General features: G+C 38.9%; 1 protein-coding gene across 1 annotated transcript in view; it reads left to right on the top strand.

Moving 5' to 3' along the window:
• Positions 1-24955, top strand: part of LOC118812521 (ankyrin repeat and BTB/POZ domain-containing protein BTBD11-A) — a 265349-nt gene extending 240394 nt beyond the window's left edge. The window contains exons 9-17 of the mRNA XM_036577596.1: positions 6476-6611; positions 12733-12959; positions 15083-15261; positions 15727-15832; positions 16839-16941; positions 17093-17174; positions 17647-17715; positions 19238-19351; positions 20321-24955. Coding sequence (XP_036433489.1) covers positions 6476-6611; positions 12733-12959; positions 15083-15261; positions 15727-15832; positions 16839-16941; positions 17093-17174; positions 17647-17715; positions 19238-19351; positions 20321-20542 — 1238 coding nt within the window. The 3' untranslated portion in view covers positions 20543-24955. The remainder of the gene's footprint in view (positions 1-6475; positions 6612-12732; positions 12960-15082; positions 15262-15726; positions 15833-16838; positions 16942-17092; positions 17175-17646; positions 17716-19237; positions 19352-20320) is intronic.
• The last annotated feature ends 332 nt before the right edge of the window (positions 24956-25287 follow it).

Genomic DNA, 25287 nt, shown 5'->3' with positions numbered 1-25287 from the left:
ACCCATGCCATTTGCACTAATGCATCCCTGTACCATCATGAATGCTGGCTTTTGAACTGTGCATTGATAACAAGCTGAGTGGTCTTTAGCCCGGAGGACACAGTGTCCATGATTTCCAAAAAGAATTTCAAATGTTGATTCGTTGGACCACAGGACACTTCTCCACTTCACCTCAGTGCATTTTAAATGAGCTCAGGCCCAGAGAAGGTTTAACTTGTATTTGTGGATGCAGCGACAAACTGCTTTCACAGACAGTGGTTTTGAGAAGTGGTCTGCAGTGATTTCCACTACAGAATCATGTCTGTTTTTAATGCAGTGCTGCCTGAGGGCCCAAAGTTTATGACCAGCAAATACAGGGCATACAGAGATTTCTCCAGATTATCTAAATCTTTTAATGTTATTATGTACCGTAGATGATGAAAAGCAGATGTTCTTTGCTATTTTTTGTTGAGAAATGCTATTCTTTCACAGAGTGGTAAACCACTCCTCATCTATACTTCTGAAAGACTCAGCCTCTCTGAGTTCTTTTATACCCAATCATGTTACTCACCTGTTGTCAATCAACCACCAGGTGTTTTTTTTTAGCATTACACAACTTTACCAGCCTTTTGTTGCCCCCTTTTTTGGAACATGTTGTTGGCATCAAATTCAAAATGGGCATATATTTTTCAAAAAACAATCAAATTTCTCAGTTTCAACATTTAATGTGTTGTCTTAATACTATTATCAATGAAATATATGGTTTAAAATATTTTCACATCATTGCATTTTGTTTTTATTTACATTTTGCACAGCATCCCGACTTTTTTGGAAATGGGGTTGTACATCTGGGCTGTTCAGTCTGGGCTGTCTTTGGTCATTTGGGGAAATTCTTCTGAAACTTTATTCCATACAAATTGGACAATCAAAATTCCTTACAAATTGCATTACAGTATCTCCTTTAATACAACCAGTGTTTAAATTACACCCTACTTTGGGGAAGTGGTGCAGGATGCTCTTCAAAATGTGTCCACATTAGGAGAGCCATACTAGGTTAAGTGAGTCAGTTAACATGGTTCATCTTAGGAAGGCTAGACTATATTAAATGGGTCAGTTAGCATGGCTCACTTACTTTAGCTTTAGTGTCTGGAAAGTGTGGAAAGTGTTGAGACACAAGGCCAGGAGCATTATTAGTAGTTTTCAGCGAACTCAGTGAGGTCTGTAAGAACCAAAGTAGACAGAAATCATGATTTGATTTTGTCTGTTATAATGTACAAACATGCAAACACAGCCTCACAATGTACTGCTGAGTTTTTGGTTTACAGTATATTTGAAATTTACAGTACAGTAAGGAGTGGGGGAGGTGCACACTTTGGCACTGATTTGAAGTTTTAACCCTGGAAAACACACTGAGCATGTCTAATAATGACTGCATCTAAACCCACTGAACCCTGCAATAACAATGATCTCTCTGTCAGACACATTCTATTATGTGCACTTTCACATTGGCCAACTTATATCTCACAACATGAGTCCACTCGGAACAATCAATCTGATCAAACACAGTAATTACACAATCATGCGAAAGCTGACGGATCCCTTCAGAGATCAAATAATAAAAGTACATATACAACAGGCTACAATACAGCATTGTGCACCACCATAATAACCAGGACAGAAGTCCAAATTTTGCTTCTTTAGTTTATAACTCAAGCTATGACACTGATGTTCCTAACAAACACTATAACTCAGTTGTCACCCAAATAGCCTGTTTATGGAAAAATACGTCAACAAATCTTCTCTCAACCTGCTAAAACCACATACAGGTCTTCATTAGAGTTGCACAGACTTGTCAGTGAGGTTTATGGCACAGTATGCTTTACTGTGAGCTATACAAATAAACTATAGGCAGCCATTTCACTCAACACCAGGGCTAGTATTCACAAAGCAGGACTGATCTTGGATTAGATTTCTCTGTATTTATGATGGTCATTGTCACAAATACTGATTCTGGAACACTCCTACTCCAGAGGTGGTTTGCAAATACAGACCCTCTTGTCTAAAGTGGCTGCTCGCAGTTTTTTTCATTTTTATATTTCACAGTAAGTCACACTGTGCTCTAAACCACAATGGCAAGTCTGTGTGACCTTAACAAAGACCTGGATACTGTCTGAGCAGGTTGAGAGATTTTTTGTGGATATAATTTTACAGAAACATTTTGTGCTGTATGAGTGACTATTGAGTTCTAGTTGGAGCCTCTTGGCTCCAAGTTTAGTTCTAAACTGAAAAACCAACATTTGGACCCCAAACACACACACACACACACACACACACATTATCTAAACCGCTCATCCTTCTGGGTCGCGGTGGGGTGCTGGAGCCTATCCCAGCTTACGCTGGGCGGAAGGCAGCATACACCCTGGACAGGTCGCCAGTCCACTGCAGGGCTGGACCCCAAACATGTCTTGATTAATTAAATTCATCTGGGTTAAGTGGAAAATTGTGAAAATCAGATTTTTCGCTGATCCATTCCTTTATGGTAAAACACAGCTCTCGCAGAAGAACTTCAAATCACGTGCTGCTTTTCTTTATGCTCAATTTAGCAACACCGATGTCTTGTTGAAGAAGAGCCAGAACAGAAATAGGCAGGAGAGACGGACTCTTTGTAGTTTGATTTGAGCTATTGTATTAAAAATAAAGTAGAAATGTATTACAGTCATGGAATGGTTACTAAACTTGGCCCCACCAAACTTCAGATTTTTTGTTTTTAGGGGAGCTCAAGTCTCTTTTCAGGGAGCTAAAGTCCCCCTGGCTGTTATTTGAACACTGGATAAAACTAATGTAGCTCCAATATTGCTTTGTTGTGAAACTGATGCAGACCACGGTTCACAGAAATATTGCATTTGCTTTACAGAGTTATTTATTAATTTTATTCTGAATTATCTGAATTGCTGGGATGTAAACGTGTCGTATTGTAGAAATGTAGTGCATGCAAGCCTGTGTCTTTTACACCGCACCACAATATGTAAACTTCTTCAAAGGCCCAGAAAAGGCAGCCCCATGAATATGAATGAACCCAAATGATATTCATTACATTTGCCTAAACATTTTCCTGTCCAATGGGGAAAATTATTTAGCTTGAAGGTCCCCTAGTCATGAGGCATCGAGCGCTTTGATGCAAAGCTCAAGCAAATGCTTCCATTGCCCCCACCCCACAGCCACGCACACACATCTTAAGAGAAGCATGAGTGTGCAAAAATGATTGTATGGAAACTTCCTTCTGCATGCTAAAGAGTGTGCTAATGTGGCGGTACAGGAAGAGCTGGGGTTGTTTGAGGCTCATCACATCCAAAGCTCATCAAGGCTCGTTCCTCACGCTCCATTTGCTATACATCGGGTCAATTACCCCCGCCGCTTGAATCCACAGGGTTTTCACATTAACACGGAAACACTTTTCTCCACATTATTCTGTGTGGATGTGCACAGGATGAGCTGCTGTTTCGCATTAACAAAACAATCGGCAGGAGGCTGCTGGAGTCTCCACAGTGACACTAAACTGACCTCAGGGACAAGCAAGATAACCTGAATGAACTTGGCCAGATGTTAGCTATGTTTATGGAGCAGTTACATGCCTATAGCCAGTAATTATTTTCCATCTTAACTAACTGTAATATACTGTACTGTACTTCTCAGGACGCACCATGAACCCAGAGAGTCTATAGGTTTTCAAAGACCATTTCCAGTGGCCGTGTAATTTGCTTCAAGGCCAAGCTTAATGTATCTGTAGAAAACCAGCCTGCATTGCAGTTTGATGGACAGTGGTTTTGCAAATAACCTACAGCTGAATGAACATCTGCTGCACTAGAAACTAGCTTGTAATATCAGTGACTATGAATTTTTGGCAGCAGGTCAACTATAGACATCTCCCTCTGTCTATAAATGAATATAAAAAAACTTGTAGAAATAATTATATGGTGATCATTTGCATATATCACTTCTAAAAATATGACATGTTGCTGATGTCTGCACATCTCGTCAGCTAATTATCAGATCCTTCTTGAGTTCAGCAGGGTTGTTTGATTATGCAAAAAACTGCACCACTCATGCCCAGTGGATTTTTGGTCTTGTTCTTCACATCTTGTTCTTAACTAAGCCTAACACATTGCAGTCTGTAACCTTCAGCATCAGTGAGCTACCCCATGGTGTGAGGCCTTCATCAGCCAAGGCCTTTGAATTTGAAATGCAAAGTATAAGTAATAAAAAGAGGATAAATGATTGCCAGCATTCAAAAGATGTTGAAAAACATGTTGAATTGAACTGGGCCCAGTTTCTCTGGGCATGATAGTGTTATATCAGAGCGTTTACACTGAATTGTTAGATAGCCCATGTTCCACATTTTCTTGTATATGTATTTTCCCACTTATGACATTTGTGTGGTTTTATGCACCAAAAATAGTCATGATGCATATTTTTATGAGCATTTTCTAACCTCTTTTTGTTCTGTTTTTGTTATTGTGCCTTTAAAGGGGAGTTCCACTGATTTTTCAAAATGTCAGAACTATTAAATGGTTAAAATGTAAACAGAGTCATTCAGAGTGGTTTGATGTGAAATGTTCTGTTCTAGAGAAACGTACAGAGACAGAATTGTTGACAATGGTGGTGATAGAAATCAGACATCTGAAGCATTTAATGCCTGCTTGGTATCTGAAACACTGTTCTGCAATAGCTTTGAGAAGGTTTTGGTCTAAAAACCTATATTTTTTAAAGCTGTTCATGGCGGAGATGTACATGTAGGGTGTTATAAGAAAAAAATGGTCCCCAAAGAAAACATTTCAGATTGGCCACAATTTTACTATTATCAGCATTACATATAAAAACTCAGAAGACACATGTAGGTTCACTTGTGGTTTTAGAAAGTAAACAAAATGGTAAGTAGACATATGTAAATGTATTTGATTTGTGACATCACAAAAGCTGTGAGTTAAAAACAGTCTTTTTTCAAGCTTAGTTTCAGTATATGGACTGTGCGGACTGGGGAATGAATAGTATGTTTTAAAACATTAAAAGTATTTGCATACTACCTCAATTCTTTTAATAAGGAAATTTAAATCCACACAAATTCCACAATATGGGCCCTTCAAGAAGCTTCTCACTCTATTTAACAATGAACTTTATGCTCTCACCTGTGAAAAAGCAAACAGCTGCCCTTTGAACAAGAGGTCTACCTTTTTTTCATGTAGCGTCAGCAGCTTTGATGTTAATTTATTCTATGGTAAACTGAAATTGTAACACAGTTATGATCTGAAAATCACACATAACACCATAACTTACAGTAAAATATGTTTAATTGTTGAAAGAAATTCAAGGCTTTAAAGAAAATAATAAAAGATGATGCCTAGGAGCTAATATAGAATGAACTGTAGCTAGTGGTCAGTTACTAGATAGTCTCATTCATGTTTCAGAAACTTTTATATGCTCATGTTTAATCAGCCAGAGCACTTTTGTCAGCTACCTCTGATTTGCATTTCAGCAGCACAGCTAAACAGAGAAACATTAGTAGCTCACATTAGGTATCTAAATTAAAATGATGGGAAATCTGAGGGATATAAGGCTTTGTTACAGAATACAGCATAACAGCAAATAACAAACTCTAGTTTAGGTCAGAATGGCCCTTTGACTGTGCTAACGGCAATCATTATAAACTTCTTGAGAAGCTAAACATTTTCAACAACATTTAAACAATGAGCAACAAAACAGTTCATCACAGAAGATGTTGCCTTTCATACCTCAGTAAAATCAAAGCTAAAATGCTCAAAGGGGAATGGCACCAATTTTCCCACTGATTAATTTCTGCATAATTACATGGTTAAGATGTAAACAAAGTCATTCTGAGTGGCTTGATGTAAAATGCTCTGTGCTGGAGAAACTTGCTGAGTCAGAAGGAGCCAGACGTCTGAAGAGTTTAATGCATCTAGAAGCTACATTGCAGCACCCACTACAACACCTACATGAAATGGTTATGAATGGTTACTCTGCCTCATGTCTGAAACTTTGTTTTACGATAGCTTTGAGAAGATTTTTGGCCCAAAATGTATTTTTTAAACACATACATGGTGGAGAGATACATGAAGGCCTTGTGAAGCAAAATAGTCCCCAAAGAGAATCTTTTCAGATTTATCACCATTTTATTATTATCAACATTACTTATAAAAGTTCATTAGACATTTATAGCTTCACTGGTTGTTTCGTATAATGAATGAAATAGGTACATTTGCACTATGGGCATCACAGCCTATCAGCTGTCACCATCACTGTGAAAAGAAATTTGAGTCAGTAAGTTTCTCTAGAATTAACCATTTCACATCAAACCGTTCTGAACAACTTTGTTTACATCTCAACCGTTGATTTTAGCAAAATGTTGGAAAATCAAGTCCCCTTTAAGAGTAGTGGTAGATGGAATAGCAGTAAAAGCTTTGCTTGTTATGGGGTTTTACAGGTAATTTTGAGTTGGTCAGCCTGCTTTTGGAGAGAGGAGCGGACCCTTTAATTGGCACCACATACCGGAATGGCATTACTTCTACTCCATTAGGGGATATGAACTCATACAGCCTCGCTGCAGCACACGGACACAGGTAAAACACACACACACACATTATTTAATTATGAGTAAAACCATAATAGTGAATGAATCAAATAAATACCATTGTTTTATCAGTTTAGCTTTACTCAGTTTTTTTTCAGCATTTTAACATCATTCACAATTCATTATTTCTCGTTTATTTTGAAGTCAGTTCCATTCATTATTCTGGACACATCTAAAATACAGTGGCATCAGTACGCCTGCTTCTGTTGGTTTAAAAAAAAAAAAATGCGTTCATGTTTATGCTAGGCAGTTTAGCTCATAGGGAATGTTAGCATTTGTTGTGCTCTGCTTTTCAGAGACTCTGATTTTGAAGGGCAGGGCTGGGTTATGCTGTGCATGATTGTAGCAAGCTTCAGGGAGTCTAGAGAAAACAGAGGGCTAAAGGTAACATTAAGAGCCGAGGGCTAGACTTGGCACTGTGTTTTCCACTTTCTGTACACTGTTTTCTGAGTTAATTCAAGTAAAGCTGACTTAAGTTTCAAAACCTCCACTTCCATCTATCTTTTTCCTGAGAAACCTCTCCGTTAAAATGGTTGGAGAGCCGGAGACGAGAGGTCAGTTCTAGCAGTGGTACGAGGCTCTGGTGGAATGTGAGGCTGAATACGCTGAGAAGGATTTGGTACATCAGAGGGAAGCAAGGTGCTGCAAGAAGCGGCCTTGGGGACAAGTTTGCTTTCCTGAAGATGGGAAAGAAAGCAGCAAGCCGCTGCAAAGTATGGATGACTGGGAAGGCACTTCCCCAGTCTTTGGGGAAGAGTTCACTCTCTTGAAGATTCGTGGCATGCTGGGCAAAGGGGTGCGGTGCCCCTACCCAAAACCCAGGTTAGCTGAAGAAATAGCTGACCTGCAGCAACTGTCAACAGGGTAATGAGACATTGATGTCCTTATGTCTTCCATGGTATTCTCACCTGATGCCGCTACCAGCCCCCAATGTGACTCAGCGAACATAGTGACCAAAGACACGTCTACAACACCAGTGCATCTGCCTGAGGTGAGGCACCATGATGGTCTGGGGAGTTGGCAGGTCCACCTGCAGCAATTTGAGATGGTGGAACTTGGTGGGGGAACAGGTGAGGACAGCGCAGTTAGCCTCAGCGCTAGAAGGACCAGCCCTGAAGGTACTGTTAGAGGTCCCTGTTGACGTGTCAGTAACTTGGAGCAGCCTCATAGCTAGCATGGGGAGCCGGTTTGGTGAACGTGTGTCACCCATGCACATTTGAGAGAAACTCCGTCAGAGAAAGGGCCAGCATGGAGAGAAGCTGGGTCTGCTCTCCACCGACAAAGAGAATATGGTGGAGCCTGCCTTCAGAGAGTTTACGGCTGCGGCCCATGGTAGCTTGCCTTGGGTCCATTCTTATGGGTGGCAAGCTAACCTCCAGCAGCAGCTGTGGCTTGCAAAGCTAACTTGCCTAGAGGAAGATTTACAGTGGAAGGAAGAGATAAAGGTGATTTTGGGAGGAGATGCAGTGGAAGAGCTTGAGGAGCAGATGATGTGCCACATGGCACCAGAGTGAGTAGGGAGTGGGGACACCACGTCTGTCAATGCTGAAAACCTAAGCTGGTGGGGAAACGGAAGCCAGCCAGGAAGATCGGCTGCAGCCGTGGACTTTGGGTCAAGTGCAGCATAGATGGTAAACAGCTCACTTCCAAGCTTTCCCAGAGTACCATCAACACTTCTCGGTGACCGTGTTATCCCAACGGCCACAGTTAACAGCCCAGAGAAAGGGCCCATGACACCCCCTCAGGCTGGCAGCCCCCAAAGCCGACAGGCTCCTAGACATTTCAGAGGCTTGGTCTGGTAAGACTGGTACTCAGCGGGGTCACTGCTCTTGGACAAACCTGGGGGGGCAATGTGGCATCAATACACCTGGTTCTGTTGGTTCAAGAATAAAGAAATGTGTTCATGTCTATTTTAGTCTATTTAGTTCATAGTTATTGTTAGCATTTGATATGCTCTACATTTCAAGGACTCTAATTTTAAAGGGCAGGGCTGGGTTATGCTGTGTGTGTTTGTAGCAAGTTTCAGGGAGCCTAGAGAAAACAGAGGGAGACCTAAAGCTAACAGAGCTATAAGCCAGGGCTGTTTTCCCTCCTGTATTCTTTCTTATTATTAAGTGACCCTTATTAGTCCCACAATGGGGAAATTTCACCTCCGCATTTGACCCATCCGTGCAATGAAACACCACATACACACTAGTGAACGCACACACACTAGGGGCAGTGAGCACACTTGCCCGGAGCGGTGGGCAGCCCTCTCCACAGCACCCAGGAAGCATTTCATTTGGGGGTTGCCTTGCTCAAGGGCACTTCAGTCATGCACTGTCAGCTCAGGGGATCGAACCAGCGACCTTCCGGTCACAAGGCTGGTTCCCTAACGTCCAGCCCACGACTGCTCCTCGACTGCTTGCTGTGCCAAGTTCTAAGTAAAGCTGTGTTATGGACCAGAACCTTGACTCTAAGTTTCTCCCTCCCCTTCATTATAATATCTTACAAATATTATATCTTGAAAATAATGAATTAAGTATGAGTTCTGGCACTGTGTATAGTACTATGCTTTATGCAGTGTCCAGTCAGAAAGACCATTAAATAAAAAGCAGAAAGTATATTCAACAGAAAGCCTCAACAACTAAATATAAGATCAAATTTTTCAGTATTTAGTGTTTAGTTGCATTTTCTGCTTCTCACAATTGAAGTAATCCCAATTACAAATTTAGATTCATCAGTTCATAAAGCCTTACACTACTTCTTGTCTTCTTGACAGCTACATGTCCTTTCAGACCCAGATAGTGTTGTCTTCTCAATGTGGAAGGTTTATATAGAAACACCTGTGTTTTTTTTTCAGACCTGAAGTGAAAGTGGAGCTGGACTTTGTCTCAAAGATGAAAGCTTTAAGTACTGTTTATCTGATGTGTACAGTTTTGGTCGTCTACTAGGTCTTGCACAGTTGTCCCATTGCATTTCCTCCATATCTTTTAATAACTTTTTTTTCTACTCCAGTTTTGGAAACTCCTTCTTTGTCTCTTATGTTCCATAAGTATCTAATCTCCTCAGAAATATCTCTTTTAGTCATTTTAGGTGCACACAAAGAGTTTGCCATGGTTGGGAAGAAACAGCTGGATGGATGAGTTTGTAGGTGGCAGTAGGCAAAAGAGCATATAAATTAAACATTGTTAGATTTGGTATTATACTTATTGTTGTCTGTGTTATTTTCTGTTAAATAATTGTTTATGCTTTTTTTCTGACACTGAAAAATTGAAAAATGAATAGCTTGTCACTAATGGCCATCTTGACTGGAAGTTAAATTAGCGAAAGTGTGGTCTCTTGTACTTTTGTACAGTACTATTTATGCTACGAAATTAGTCTTATTTCAGTCCAAACATTGATGTGTATACATGTACACATACGAATATGTGTGCTACCAGCATTGAAGTGCATTTGAAGCAGGAACTGCTGGTTCATTTTTCACATAACCGATGTTTCACCTCCCTCATCAGTGTGTTTAGTTTCTGCTGTTTACCATAACTGTAAACATCCCATCCATCAACTCTGAACTTCTGACCTGATATTGTTGCCAGATATAAAAGACCAGCCGGTGTTCTTCATAGAAGTCCACTAGAGAAATAGATCTCTATAACTTCAGCAGCATCATTTCCCATTTTGGGGAAACTGTAAACCACAAGCTTCAGTGCCCACTCGTTCACTCACACCCATACCCAGCACTGCATAATGAACGCTTATTGATATTCACTGTGCATGCATTCTGACTGAGAATCCACTGCATTAGACAGCCAGCTTCCCTCAATGCCGCGATATTAAGGCAATCCGTTATGGAGGCCGGCCCGGATTTGCAGAAGTATTGCAGCCTGAGCCGGGGCTTGAAAAAGCTGCTTTCATCGTGTCTTGAACCCCTGAGACATTTGCAGTGTTGCGTCTTGCGGTGATTTGTGGCTTGCATGGATCCAACCAGTCATTCTCCGAGCATACTTCCACTGACTTATAATGACTTTACACTAACTCTCCTTAATACACGCCCATGAGCGGGTGGCAGTAATATGTGGAAAAATTATTTTTGTGCCATGATAAATGAGAGTCATAAACATCGAAGGACTTTGGGGTCTTTTAAAAATGGACCTTATATTTTAAACAGTTTCAAACTCTGACTTATCTTCCTGTCAGTAGAAATACAGCACAAGCCATGTGTTCGTCTTCTTCGCTTCTTTGATAGCTAAGCGAAAAGCCTGAGTTAAGAAACGTTATGAATATATGAATACCGTCATATTACTAGCACTGTCCTATCATTAACCAAACGGCTCTTAGAAGTTAATGTGGATAAATTTTTAATTTCCCTTATTCCTGTAATTGCATTTCAACGTAAAGTAGCACAGGAAAGCTGGAAGGCTTTTTGACTTGGGTTGCTTAAATTTTAAGCAGCATATACATTTATACAGTGTATAAATGTGAAAGGCTAATGCATACATACATTTTCTAAGCCACTTATCCTTCTGGGTCACGGGGGAGCTGGAGCCTATCCCAGCAGTCATTGGGCGGAAGGCAGGAAACACCCTGGACAGATGACCAGTCCATCACAGGGCAGACAGACAGACATATACGTCCACACACACATTTACACCTAGGGGCAATTTAGCATATCCAATTTGCCTGACTGCATATCTTTGGACTGTGGGAGGAAACCCACACAGACACAGCGAGAACATGCAACTCCACACAGAAAGGACGCTGGTCACCCAGCCAGGAATTGAACCCATACCCTTCTTGCTGTCAGGTGACAGCGCTACCCACTACGCAACCCACTGTATCGTATTTTACACTGCTGCCCTATCTGTACCTCATATGCATATTTTTTTATAATGGTGTATTAATGGATTAGCTAATGATTAGTGTTTAACCCCTTGGAAGGTCAGGGCCAAAGTTTTATTACATACTTCTATAACCTGAGAACCCATTTACATTGAATTCCCTGTAGTTACTAAATTAATAAATCTCAGGATGTAATAAGTCTAGGATTTTAATGGGTTAATTCTAAAACTACTATATACACAGTCTCATTCACTTTTCTCCTTTAGTACTACTTAGTATAAAATTTCTTTCTGTGGGTAAAACCATTCAGTTTAGAGCACAGGAAGCATGAGAATCTCATAATGGCTCCTTACTCCCTATACAGTGCACAGGTCATGAAATCATGAAATCTTCTAAATTAAAGCAGCACATTAAATGTTAGGCAGGGTATGCTGTGCAGCTTTGCCTGAATATAAATGGTTTTTATTTTGATATATAATGCACTGTTTGTGTGTACTACTCTTGATTTCTTGTTAAGTTCTGGATGGGAGCAAAAGGGTAAAATCCAGCATCCTTGACAATAGAGAACGATTGGTCATCCAGGGCACAGCAACAAACTGCAATTAAACTCTATTTGTCATTTTCATTACCTTTCAAATTATTTGTCAAGTCTTAGATTTTGACACTTTGTTGTGGATTATTTAATCTTTATTTACTGTAAAAAATTCAGCCGTGGTTGAAAGTTCGGTACATCCCTATTAAGAATGCCATGTAAGAATTTTATCTCAATATTTTGAGATAATAAGTCAGAATTTTTAGGCTAAAGCATTATTTTGAGATACTAAGTCAGTATTTAGAGAAAATAAGGCATTCTTTTGAGATACTAATAATTACTGTAGTATGTCAGTAATTTGACATACTGCTGAAAAAAGAAGAAAACTCTGCCTGGTGAGACTGAGCTTCTATACATAGCAAAATATTGCATTTCAAAGTTCTTTTTATTTTATTATTATTTCAAAGTACTTCATTTAAATTTTGTTTAAGGATTCTTTTAGATATGGATATGGATGTAAAAATTTTGTGGACATTGTGATGACAGTTTGACATGCAATAAATTGCAAATTACATCACCTCTGTGCACAAATCATTGTTTTTTAGTGGTAAAAAAATCCTGAACATAGGGGGTACTGCAGCACTTTAAGCATCCCCACTTCATGCACCCCTGACGTGTCAATACTGCTGTCACATGTACATTTATTCCTGGCAGAGTGACCAGGAGCATCTGAAGGTGCTGAGTGAGTGTTTTCCTGCAGGAACGTGTTCCGGAAGCTTCTGTCCCAGGGGGAGAAGGATAAGGGTGACGTCCTGTCTCTGGAGGAGATCCTGGCCGAGGGTTCGGAGGCCGGCGGGGAGAAGAGGACGACCCACTCAGAGGGCACGCTGAGGACAGGCAAGGCCAAACTGAGGGCCCTCCGAGAGGCCATGTACCACAGCGCCGAACACGGCCATGTGGACATTACCATAGACATCCGCAGCCTGGGTTAGTAATCACACTGCACGCCTGCCGTCCACATCTGCAGCTTGTTAGTACTGACTTCTTTAGGTTACCACAGACATCCACTGCCTGGTTTAACATAGACACTCACTGCATGGGTTAGTACTGATATAGCACAGTAGTGAGCCTAGTTATCTGTCGTCAGAGATTGCCATCGATTTTAAAGGGGCCATATTATACATTTTTTTTATTTTACGTTTTCCACGCAGTTCACTTTTAACATTTGTGTGGTTTAAGTACCAAACATACTTACATTTGTGTGGTTTAAGTACCAAATACAGCTGTAATTAATTTTTACATGACCTCTCTTTATCCTTAAGAATTACACAGTTACTGTGTCTTTAAAGGGGTACTCCAGCCAAAATGAAAAATGTAGCCATTGCTACATCTGTTAGAAACATACTTACTCTGATCCACAGTAGCCTCTAGAGTGAGATTTTCCAGTTTAAAAACCAGGAAAAGCCTCTTCTGATGATGTATCTTGAAGGTGAAAAGAACTTTTAAAAAAATCCAACTGCTTCAGGTTGGATATCTAAGGCAGTATATTTTGAAAAAAAAGCCAAACAGCCAGGCCTGGATCATCAAGTTATCAGCCTCTGGGCACAAATATTTGGTGGTCCCCTACCTGCCTCCCTTTTTTAAAGGTGGTCAAGTGTTTTTACGATGTCACAGCAAGTAATATAAGGGTTATGCAGCACCACAATGGTAGCATACCTACCAGGTTATTGGGCACATCATCGCTATAAGTGCATTTATTTTTAACACACACCCTACGATCAGTGCAACATTTCATAAAGATAAAGCATTTACCCCAATGAAGATGACGTTAATCAAAATCAGACAGCTGGAATGTACAGAGACAAATGGTTACTAAGCAGAGGAGAAAATGAAGCGGATGTTTAGGAAAGACATAGAGAGCTTCAGGAATTTGATCAGCCACAAAACAATGACAAATTAAGTTATTTTTTTTGCTGTGCTGCTCCCATTGCAAGTCAAAACAGCTGTTTAGATTTTCTCATAATTGCCCACGGTGCCCCCTAGTGGCTCAGGCCCAATAAAACCCATGGGATGATCCAAGGCTGCTGATAGCCAACATTACTACTGGGAAGCTGAAAATCTTTTTATCAGCCATATAAATGTATAACTGTCTTCAAATCATTACAATTGAGAGAATGGATTACTTAAACAACAGAAATGAGAGGAAAAGCACAGCAAGTTAAAATCTAAAGTCAGCATGATAGCTAGCTATCTAGATACCTTACCTCTGTTTGAATTTTTTTTTCTCTGACTGAAAGGGAAAAAACCTATCTCTGGTGTCCATTTTGTGCTGAGTAAAGATGGAATCGCTGTTTTCTTTACGATTTAGTTTGACAACTGAGGTAACGGTTACATTTATACTAGCATATTTGTATTTGTTAGCCTGTAGATGAGTGGCTAAACTAGCAAAGTTGGTCTGTGGTTGGTTTTTGGTTGCATTGATGAATGAAAATATGAAAATGAAATAAAACCATGAATTCTGTCAAACTGATGAGGCTGAGGTATAATGCTGCACTACAGAATTCTACATAACATGATAAATAATACAGTAAACAGTAGGCCAGAATACCCCTTTAGTACTGATTTATGTAAGTGTCCTTCATTCTGATTGGTTGTTCTGTATTGTCCCTAAAATCAGTCTAGGCTGAAATTAATGATAATCTCTCTCTCGTTTGGTCTGAAATCCTCAGGGACATTGGAAAAAATAAAGCTCTGCTTCTTCGTACGGATGTCTGAATGTTTTTCCCCTAGTCTTATGCTCCAGTAAGTCTGCTACAGACTGTCTACAATAGCAACATTCTTTTACAGGTGAAGGTGAAATGGGCAAGCTAAACTACTGCAGACTGAATGGACAGTCACATGTGATTGGCTTCATGGTTGTGACATCATCACCATGAGCTTCCTTGACAACTGAATATTACTTAACATTTAGCATTAATTACATAGTACATTAAATGCTTACATCCAGAAAAGAATGAAAATCCAGTCTTCCATGATATGGCCTCTTTAATCCGGGTGCATGGATTGATAAACAGTATAGATTGACTGACCGATGTTGACTGTGTGTGTAGGTGTGCCATGGACTCTGCATACATGGCTGGAGTCTCTGCGGACGTGCTTTGTGCAGCAACGGCGGCCGCTGATCCAGGGCCTCTTGAAGGACTTCAGCTGCATTCAGGAGGAGGAGTACACTGAGGAGCTCATCACACATGGCCTGCCACTCATGTTCCAGATACTGCGAGCCAGCAAGGTTCACAGCTCTGCCCCTGCTCACACCTATACAACCATAAAGGGGTTCAAAATATGGCAAAAATATAATATCATGATACTAAATGACATTTTTACAATATACATATTAGACTAGAATATTTAATTAAGGCGCAATGCTACCATGCTTAAAACTGCTTCCAAAAGCTACAAGTATGACCATTTTTTTAAAATTCAACTCGTCACATAAATCTTAGAGAGCTGCGATACTTGGGACCTCTATCTGCAACTCTACTTTTCATTAACCTTACAGTTAATCAGCATTTATAAAGGGAAATTCCACCAATTTTTCAAAATTTCTGGTTTGATGTGAATAGTAATTGGCTTCGTTTAATATTGTTTTGAGATGATGGCAAATGATACCAAATATTTGATATCATACGTGTGTGAAGACAGTGACTTACATCTGTGTAAAACTTTGTGTGGTGTTTGTGTGTATAATCTGCAGAACGAAGTAATCAGCCAGCAGCTATCTGTAATCTTCACCCAATGCTACGGGCCCTTTCCAATCCCCAAGCTGACAGAGATCAAAAAGAAACAGACGTCCCGACTGGGTGAGTACCAGCTCTGCTGCCCCAGTTAAAATCTGCCCTTAAAAAACAGACTCAAAACAGCTTTGCCTGCACTATTACTATCTACCTTCATTTGGGGAGGCAACATTAGCTTGAGGTACTCATAAATCTCTGAATTTCACACAGCATAATGCTAGTGTGTGTTTTTGTCTTGTGGATTGTGACAGTGAAATATAAACACAGTCAAGGTTTTTTTTCTCACTTTGAAATGGAGAGCGCCCCAAAACACAACAGTTTCATCATCAGCAGAGAGAGAGAGGGAGAGAGAGAGAGAGAGAGAGAGAGAGAGAGATAGTCATGAAATGCAGTAAATGGAATTTTCTGCTCACATCGATTGAATTAAAGTTATATTGACTTTGAAGGAGCACTACTGCCATCTAGGCAGCAGATAAAGTATTGCTTCAAAAAATCTGCAGTACTGTGAGACAGAAAATTAGGAATACAAGCATGATGGGTGTTCAGGTTAGCATGACCCTTTGTTTTTGCTGTAAATGGTCCACTACTTTTACTTGCTTAATTCTTTTCTCTGTAGTTACATTTACTATTTCATTTAATCTTTGAATAGCCTATTGTTTTATCTGTTTTGGTTTCTGTGTACTTGAGCTAGAGAAGTATGCTTAAAATATTATTATTATTATTATTATTATTATTAAAGTATTTTGAAGTTTTGCAGCTAAAAAGAAATTATATATATATATATATAATATATATATATATATATATATATATATATATATATTTATTAATATTGTTATTACTTAGCATTAGTAGTAGTATTACTGTTGTACAGATTATTATTTTTGTTATTATTATTTTTTATGGTATTATCTGATATGAGCATTGCTAATCCTCTTTCTTCATTCACTGGCTTGTATTCTTTCAGCTACAGCGCAGTGATCTGCAGGATTGCTGTGTAATAGACTCTATGCTCACTGAACCTGAATACTAAAGTGTAATTTGAAACTTCATCTCCCATGTGCTTGTCTAGATCCACACTTTCTGAACAATAAAGAAATGTCTGACGTGACATTCCTGGTGGAGGGAAAACCTTTCTATGCCCACAAAGTGCTGCTCTTTACAGCCTCAACCAGGTAAGAAGACTGCATGATTGAAGGGAGTCTTTGTGTGCCACGTGACTGAATCAAACTGATACTTATTGCAGCATTTCTGAATAATAGTCATGTAATATGACTACAACAATGAAATACTTTCTCTCATATCTCTCTTTATCATCCTCTTTAGGTTTAAGTCTCTGCTCTCCAACAGACCTGCTGGAGAGAACACTTGCATTGAAATCAGTCACGTCAAGTACAACATTTTCCAGGTTGGAATGTTTTCATGTTTTAAACCACCTTTGGACCAAAACAATTTCAGTATGTGCTTTTAGGAGTTTGGATAACAACAGTTTGGATAGTTTGTGTCAAAGAAGACACTCTGATGAACATGAAGTCAGGTGCTGAAGAACATACCCAAAGTATTAGTGAACAGATGTTTTATGTTACCCAAAATATTTTTTAAGTTATTTTGTATTGATATAGCATTTGGTGTAGCATAGTGGATAACAACACTGCCCTCTGCTTCATAGCAATCACACCTTGCTGTACCAATAAAAGTCCTTGGGCAAAACTCCTAACACTACATTCACCTACCTCTTTAAAAGGATTTAAACTGTAAGTCGCTGTAAGAGCTGCCAAATGCCCTAAACAGCTCTGAGAACTGTGTGATACCGTGTGTGAATGTTAAAGTTTGATAGATTGTGCTGATGTTTTACTAATACTGTGTTCTGTGTGTTGCAGTTGGTAATGCAGTACCTGTACTGTGGAGGCACTGAGTCACTGCACATCAGAAACACTGAAGTGATGGAGGTATTACACACTGTTCTTCTATCTCTTTCTTCATTGCTATCCATTCTCTTCATCCTCTGGTCCATCCTTTCTTACTTTTCTGTCTCCTTTATTTGAGGGCTAATGGGATGTCGCATATGATATGATGTGAAAGTGGCTGGCTGTGAAGCTCTGATTGTCAGCCAAGGCCAGTCTGACTCTGCCAATTGTTCCCACACCCACTGCATGTGTCATAACATGATTCACTTTAACTGGAAAGTGAAAGGATGGTACTTTTAGAGATCATCAAAGTATAGCCATAACCATGATAAAGAGGCGAAAGGTTGTGTTCATTTTAAAGGCATGTATTCACCTCTTGGTTGCCACTTGGTGAACCCTCCACTAGTTGAGGAATCTCCTTTTAAACCACTTTTTATCTCAGGGGTTTTACATGGTGGAATCTTTAGTAAGGCAATATTGACAAAATGTATTATTTTATTGGGTAGTGCTGTTGCCTCACAGCAAGAAGGGCATGGGTTAGATTCCCAGCCAGACAACCAGGGTCACGCTAAAATTGCCCCTAGGTGTGAGTGTGTGTGTGAATGTATATGTCTGTCTCTCTGCCCTGCGATGGACTGGCGAACTGTCCAGGGTGTTTCCTACCTTCCGCCCAGTGACTGCTGGGATAGGCTCCAGCTCCCCCTGTGACCTAGAAGGATAAGCGGCTTAGAAAATGTGTGTGTATTTGTGTGTGTGTGTGTGTATCACAGTGTCAAATGATATTTAGGTTTGTAATAAGAAAGTTAATGAATTCATGCTAAGGGTATGTCCCACTAACCTACCACAGCTTGCTTTGATTGGACTTTTTGTTCTGTTCTGCTGTTCGCTTACAACAAGTTACACTATACAGAATATTACAGTATTAAAGATGTTAACCAGCTGAAAATGAGATTTGCAGAAAGGAAATGTACTATTTATTTAGTTTTCTTGTGTAAGCCTTGATTCCAAAAATTTAGAGACAGTATGTGAAATGGTTATAAAAACAGAAGTTACTAGTAAAATTAGGCTTCTCGTGTATTAAATTGAAAACAGTATAATGTCTTATCTTCAGTTTGGCACCTTTACAATGGGAGACAGGTTTGTACTGCAGGCAGGCCAGTCTATTACCTACACTCTCTGCTTGTTATAACGCATGCAGAAAGTAGCTTGGTGTTTTAATGTTGAATAAGCATGGATGTCCCTGAAAAAGAAGACAGCATCTGTTACATATTCCAGCAGTAATGGTGCTTCCCCAGGTGTGCAAGTTGCTAATGCCATGGTGAATATTACATCCACATACCCCTACAGACCCTGGCTTTTGAACTTTACACTGGTAACAATCTGGATGGTTCTTTACATCCATTATCTTTTACATCCACAGCATCCGTTATTCCATAAACAATATAAAAAGGTGGACTCATCAGACCAAAGAACACATTGTCCACTATTCATCAGTTACTTTCACATGAGCTTAATCCAAGAGAAGTTGGCGCTGTGATAATTAGGTCTTCCGTCTCACCCACAGCTCCTGTCTGCAGCCAAGTTCTTCCAGCTTGAGGCCCTCCAACGACACTGTGAGATCATTTGCTCCAAGAACATCACCATAGACACATGTGTGGACATATACAAACATGCCAGAGTAAGAGAGCAGATTTCACAACATGCATTGCTTTGTGTGCATATCAGCTGTTGCTCACAAATTATTTAATCTATCTATTTACTTAACACCTTCAGCTTTCTTGTTATTTCTCTACTTTTTACACTGTAAGTTGCTCTCTTCATTATGTATTGATTTTAGAATAAATGAAGAATGGCTTTAAAAAGGGTAGCGAAACACAAAATTAGTCTGAGATTCTTATTAGTAAATAGCTAACTATAAATAAATATGTGCTTGTTCTTATTAAATTAATCCTATTATAAATAAGTAAATGCTTATTCCTATTGAATTAATTTCATAAATAAGCATGTGCTTATTTTAATGAAGCTCATTATAAATAAGTAAATGGCTAATTATTTAATGAGCAGCACTATATGACTCTTTGCAATTCTGAAAAAATGTTTTTTATCTTTTTTTTTTGTTTTTTACTATTTTTATTATATGTTCTGGAATGGAGACCTGGTCAAGGCTTTGATCAAGTCCTGATTTTTCATTACATCACTATATGTCTACATTCTAAAATGAAGTTGTATGCAAAACTTTGGGCACCCCTGGTAAAATTACGTTTTGCTGATTTTCTAAGTGAAAATAAGTTAACACCGCCTCCACAGTGATATGTTAATCACAGCAAATAAATAGAAATTGTGCACTAAAATATGCTGAAAAATGCCATATTTAAGTGTGTTCTGTTGAGGATGTCGTAGCTTTTTAACAAAATATGTAATTGATAGGAGTTCTCAAACATGCTCTCTAAATTTTAGGGCTTGAGCTAATATTAGATAATACTTAAAAACAATTATTGTTTTTTCTAAACACTACTAAATCTACCAAAGGGACAGAAAAAATTCTCCTATTTGAAGAATCACCTATATTTGGATGATATATATTCATATTTTTAATATATGAATTTTTAAGTGAATTAATACACTCGCGTGTGAAATTCATTCTCAGTTCCTGGTGGCCACTGAGCTCTCAGCATTCATCGAGGGTTTCTTCCTGAAGAACATGGTGCTCCTGATTGAGCTGGAGAACTTTAAGCAGCTGCTGTATGAGGTGCCTGCGGAGAGCCCTGGCCCAGGCCCTTCCTACGATGTCCTCCACGACCTAGAGCAGACCCTGGCCACTCGCATCCAGTCCATCCATCTCTCCTCTTCCAAGGGCTCCATCGTCTGATGTTTTTTTGTATAGTTCAGTCTAAGATTTTACCCACTTTGGCCTACTATGTGACCATGGATTCAAAGTGGACTCCTTGTTTTGTCTTTGGCTGGTAGCTTAGAGGCATGTTTGGGGGCAGTTTAACACCTGCTACCTGGTCTGCCCAGTGGGATGCATGAGGGAGCACCTGTATTGTTTTTCTTCACAGGCTAACATCTTCATAATGTTACTACAAGGCCAGCCTGCTGTTACCCTGTGCAATGTCAAGGGCTACATTATATGTCATCCTTCATACATCTTAGCAGCATCCTGAACAGTGCAAATGCAGGGGCTTTGATTGCTCAATGATGTCCACTCTACTTTTGAGCAGGTCTTTTGGATATTTTGGAATTGTCCATGATGGACGAACCCATGCTACTTGTTCTTTGAAATAGGTTGAAGTAGCTCCATTTCCACTGCATTAAGATAATTTATCTTTCCATTGCAGCTTATATAATGTATGCGGTAGCCTGGCCGTCTTATTTCTAACCATTGGTCCAGCCTCATATGTTTGTGGAAACAAGATGTTGATGAAGTTACATAAATAATGCCTAATTTCTAAGGTTCCTTCTACCATTCACCTTTTAAGAAAGCTTCACAACACAAATGCTTATGGACTTGTAATGATGGAAGCATACCAGTTTGCTATGTCCAGTTATAAGTCATCTTTTAAGTACCTTTGTGGTGTTCACCAATGATACTGAAGCTATTTATCTGGATAACATGGGTTTGGTTTTACATTGTTTGTGGTGAATATAGATTAGTTAAAATACAAAACTGCAAACTATGTAAAAGCAATTTTCACAGCAGTTTCAAGTGAGTGTTTATATGCTGAAAGATGTCTCATTTGGCGACTAATCTCATTTAACGGTAGACGTGATCCGTAGAAATAAGCGCACATACTGCCCTTGCTAGCTGTGTTCTCCTAGGTAACCCATTCTCTGTATTGTAGGAGGTTCTGTGCTCAATGTCCAGCCCACAAGTTTTAATGACCCACGAAAATACCACTGTGCTTAGTACACTGAAAACTGAGCAGTTCATCCTTGCCTTGAGGTTGTGTTCAATCAACATTCAATGTCAATAATCTGCATGGGCCCTTTGCAGCCTAGCTTTGACTTTTGTAATAAAAAAGAAAGAAAGAAAGAAAAAAAACAGTGCTTTTCAACTCCATAATTACCTGATGTAAAGGACAGAATGCTGTTCTCGCATTCCAAACTGTGGACACTAAGTATATGCCAATGCGGGACTCACAGAAATGGGATCTACTGTGCAAGACACGTTTTTTTGTTGACTGCAAATCTGTCTAATAGCGTTTACAGGAAGATGCCAACGCCCTGGTCGCCCACCACTACGACCAAATGTACATATTCCGAATCCTCACCTGCAACTCTGCTTTTGCTGTATGTGATGCCAGCGCAAGTATTGCCGTTTTAATTGTGCAATTCTGTTACTGCCAAGATGCATGTTTTGTGTGTGTATGTTTTTCGTTTGTTTGTTTTTAATTTCTCCATGTATGTCTGTAGCTTTTGGTATGTGTGTCAGTGTAAAAGTGTCCTGGGAGTGTTATACCAGCATGGGCGTGTTTGTGTCCAGGGCTAAACCCAAAGTAACTGACGTTGAAGAAGAATAATAAGGCATTTTCACCCAAAGAACATGTGTAGTTACAGTTAGCAAATGAAAAAATCTCAATATATTCTGTTTGTCCAGTTTTAAGTCAGTCAATTTGATAAATGGCCGCCCGCAAAGAATATGCTTTTTGCGTCCGTCATATATTTTCTACATAATACACATTAAAATACATAATGAGGGTGGTTTTTAGTGTGCTGGAAGAGTCCATTTTAATAGAACTTAGAATGTTTTATGGTTCACGTTTTATAAATGGAGCAAAGAGAGAATGGACTGTTTCTTTGGATGAGGTTGGCGAACCGTCCCATTTCTAAAGCGTAGTAAGAGATTTAAGAACAGTTTATTCATATGTAGCTTTCAATGGAATGATGATGCAAATAATTTTAAACTGTGAAGAGAATTTTATTTGAAATCATAGTATAGTAGCTTTATTTTCTTACTCTGTGTTTTTGTTGTTAAACTCCACTCGGCTATTTTGTGTAGCTAAGACAAAGATATAGCGTATATTTTTTTCGCTCAAAATGTCTTCACTCATCAGTCAACTGTTGTCACGTCCTTCATGTACGCGTGCCAAAATGAAGTGCAACAACAAATGTTCATGTAGTCTTAGCAAACAGATTTTGCTTAAGGAGCCCACAGGTAACTTTTTTTAAGATCCCTTTATGGCTTTCTTTCATTGAACCTGTAAGACCGACTGCACTCTTAAAAATAAAGGTTAGAGTAGTACTCTCTAACCCTGGTCCTGGAGAACTACCTTCCTGCAGAGCCTGTGTCCAACCACAGTCGGCCACACATGCTCCAGCTAATCAACCTTTTGCCAAGTCCCTGATTCGCTAGATCAAATGTATTGGCGTTAAGTAACGGGTGGTGCAGCTTATTAGATACAGGTAGGATAAAAACTCTGCAGAAAGTACCTCTCCAGGGACCAGGGTTGAAGACCACTGGATTAGACATATGGTTCTAGGAAAACATTTATTGTACAGAGCCCTTACATAATGTGGAGCTTCTTTAAACCTTAGTGAAGTTTCTTCATATCTTCAGAAGATCACAACTTCTCATCCTCAGCAATGCTACAGTCATCTGTGGCTGGGAGTCCAAGCTAGAATAATTGACCTCACTCTCTCTAGTTGAGTAGGACAGTTCTCTCTGTCCCCAACACTCATGATACTAGTCAATGCAGGTACCTGTTAGCTGGCATAGCCTCCACACCACTCTAATGATATAATTTTATAAGAAAGAATTTAAAAAAGTAGTACTTTATTATACATTATCTGGAAAAAATACTTAAATACATAAATGCTAAGCCTAAAACAATATAACAATAATAAACTTTTGGGGAAATAGAATCTTTAAACTAGTGGTTCACAAACCTATTATTAAATCTGCTTCGGCCATATTTAAAAAGGTAGTACTTGTTTAAAAAAAGTAGGTGTAATTAATCATTATTAAAATTATATATATACATGCCAGCCAATCACAAATCTCAGCCATTTACTGCCCAATGAATGAGCTGTCAATGTCATAGAACAGCACCATTCCAGGTCAGAGATAACTGTGAAAAGACCTTATAAACTGGACAAGGTTCTGGTAAGACATAGTCCTCGTCATGACCGAGTAATGACTAGTGAGGTGGGGATAGGGTGGGCATAGTGGCACTTATTACAATAAAAGAAATAAATACAAATAAAACAAATTATATGGTCTATTTAAGTATGCATTTTTGCTTTCTTAATTTTTTAGAAGCAAAGTCATAAGTGATTTTTTATGATGTAAAATATTATTCTGCCAATATCAAAATAAGCATAAACTTCCAAAAAAAAAAAAAACTTATACCACTTATAGCAATAAATACATTAGTGTTCACCTCCAAGTGTGTTGAGCTGTCAAGTGACATTGTATTAAAACCAGTTACATCCATGGCTAATGACAAGCTTGTTGCCAATCGGACAATGTTGAGGAAGTGACCATCACGTTCTTCGAGATCACATCCTGTGATATGGGAGACCTACATAGCAGAAGTGGAATTGGCTAATTTGTGTAAAAATCCAAAATGAAAAAAAGCACTTTTGCACATCTCATTTACAACAGTGTTTCTTCAAAGAACCAGTTATTGTAAAGTGGTTCTTCTAGCATCACATAACACCTTTATTTTTAAGAGTGTAGGACCCAGTATTTGAAAGCAATATAACACATTTAGACAGCTTCTCTTAAAGACACAGGCTTTGTACTTGCGTAAACTTCATGAGTGACAGATACTGGGAATGGTTGTTTGTAAATTAGTGAAATAGTCCAATTCACTGATTAGGTATTCACTACGCATCAATGAAAACTAGAGGCTATTTGTACTGTAAGTGGATCCTTTAAGCGAAGTTCTTCAGACTAAAAACATTTTAGAAAATGACTCGCTCAGTGTGTCTTGGCTTTGACTTTATCTGCTTTGGCTGCTACTAAGACATGCTTACAGACAACTCGACTCCGGGCCGTGATTTTTCTTTCGTGTCTTTATTGGACAAAACCTTGCATGCTTTTGACTGAATCTGAGTTTGAGGGAATATTGTTTGCTATCCTTATTTCACTTGATTGCAACATTGTACATTGTATAAAAGATACATATATAGAAATCTATATATATTAAACATAGTGTAAATATAAGGGATGTGATTGACTTTACCAATGGAAAAAAAGAATGTCACACTTGTGCTACAGTGCAATTGTTCAATGACATGCATTTGTGTACAGCCAATAAAACAATCATGATTTAATCCATCTTTCTTCACTGTTGGAATTCTTTTTGTTACAGTATGCCAAACAAACAAAGGCAAAAAACAAAATAGAAATGTTTTAACAATTTGTGTTCAAATATTTCTAATCACTTTGAGAATCCCTTATATGCTGAATGAAAATAAAAGCTTGTGTTGATTTATATGATTTCATTAGGTACTGTACATCATTCCACATCCAAAAACTCCATAAAATCACTGCAAAAAATAAAATTAAAAATGTTATTAGTGCTTCAAACAATACATGAACACAATGTAATGATGCAAGTTAAAACAAATATTTAAAATAAAAATACATTGTATATTATACCAATGCAG

Source organism: Colossoma macropomum, unplaced genomic scaffold (genome assembly GCF_904425465.1).
Source record: "Colossoma macropomum unplaced genomic scaffold, Colossoma_macropomum, whole genome shotgun sequence".
Classification (NCBI taxonomy): Eukaryota; Metazoa; Chordata; class Actinopteri; order Characiformes; family Serrasalmidae; genus Colossoma; species Colossoma macropomum.
The sequence above is the reverse complement of the archived record's forward strand: the minus strand, read 5'-3'. Positions and strand labels throughout refer to the sequence as shown.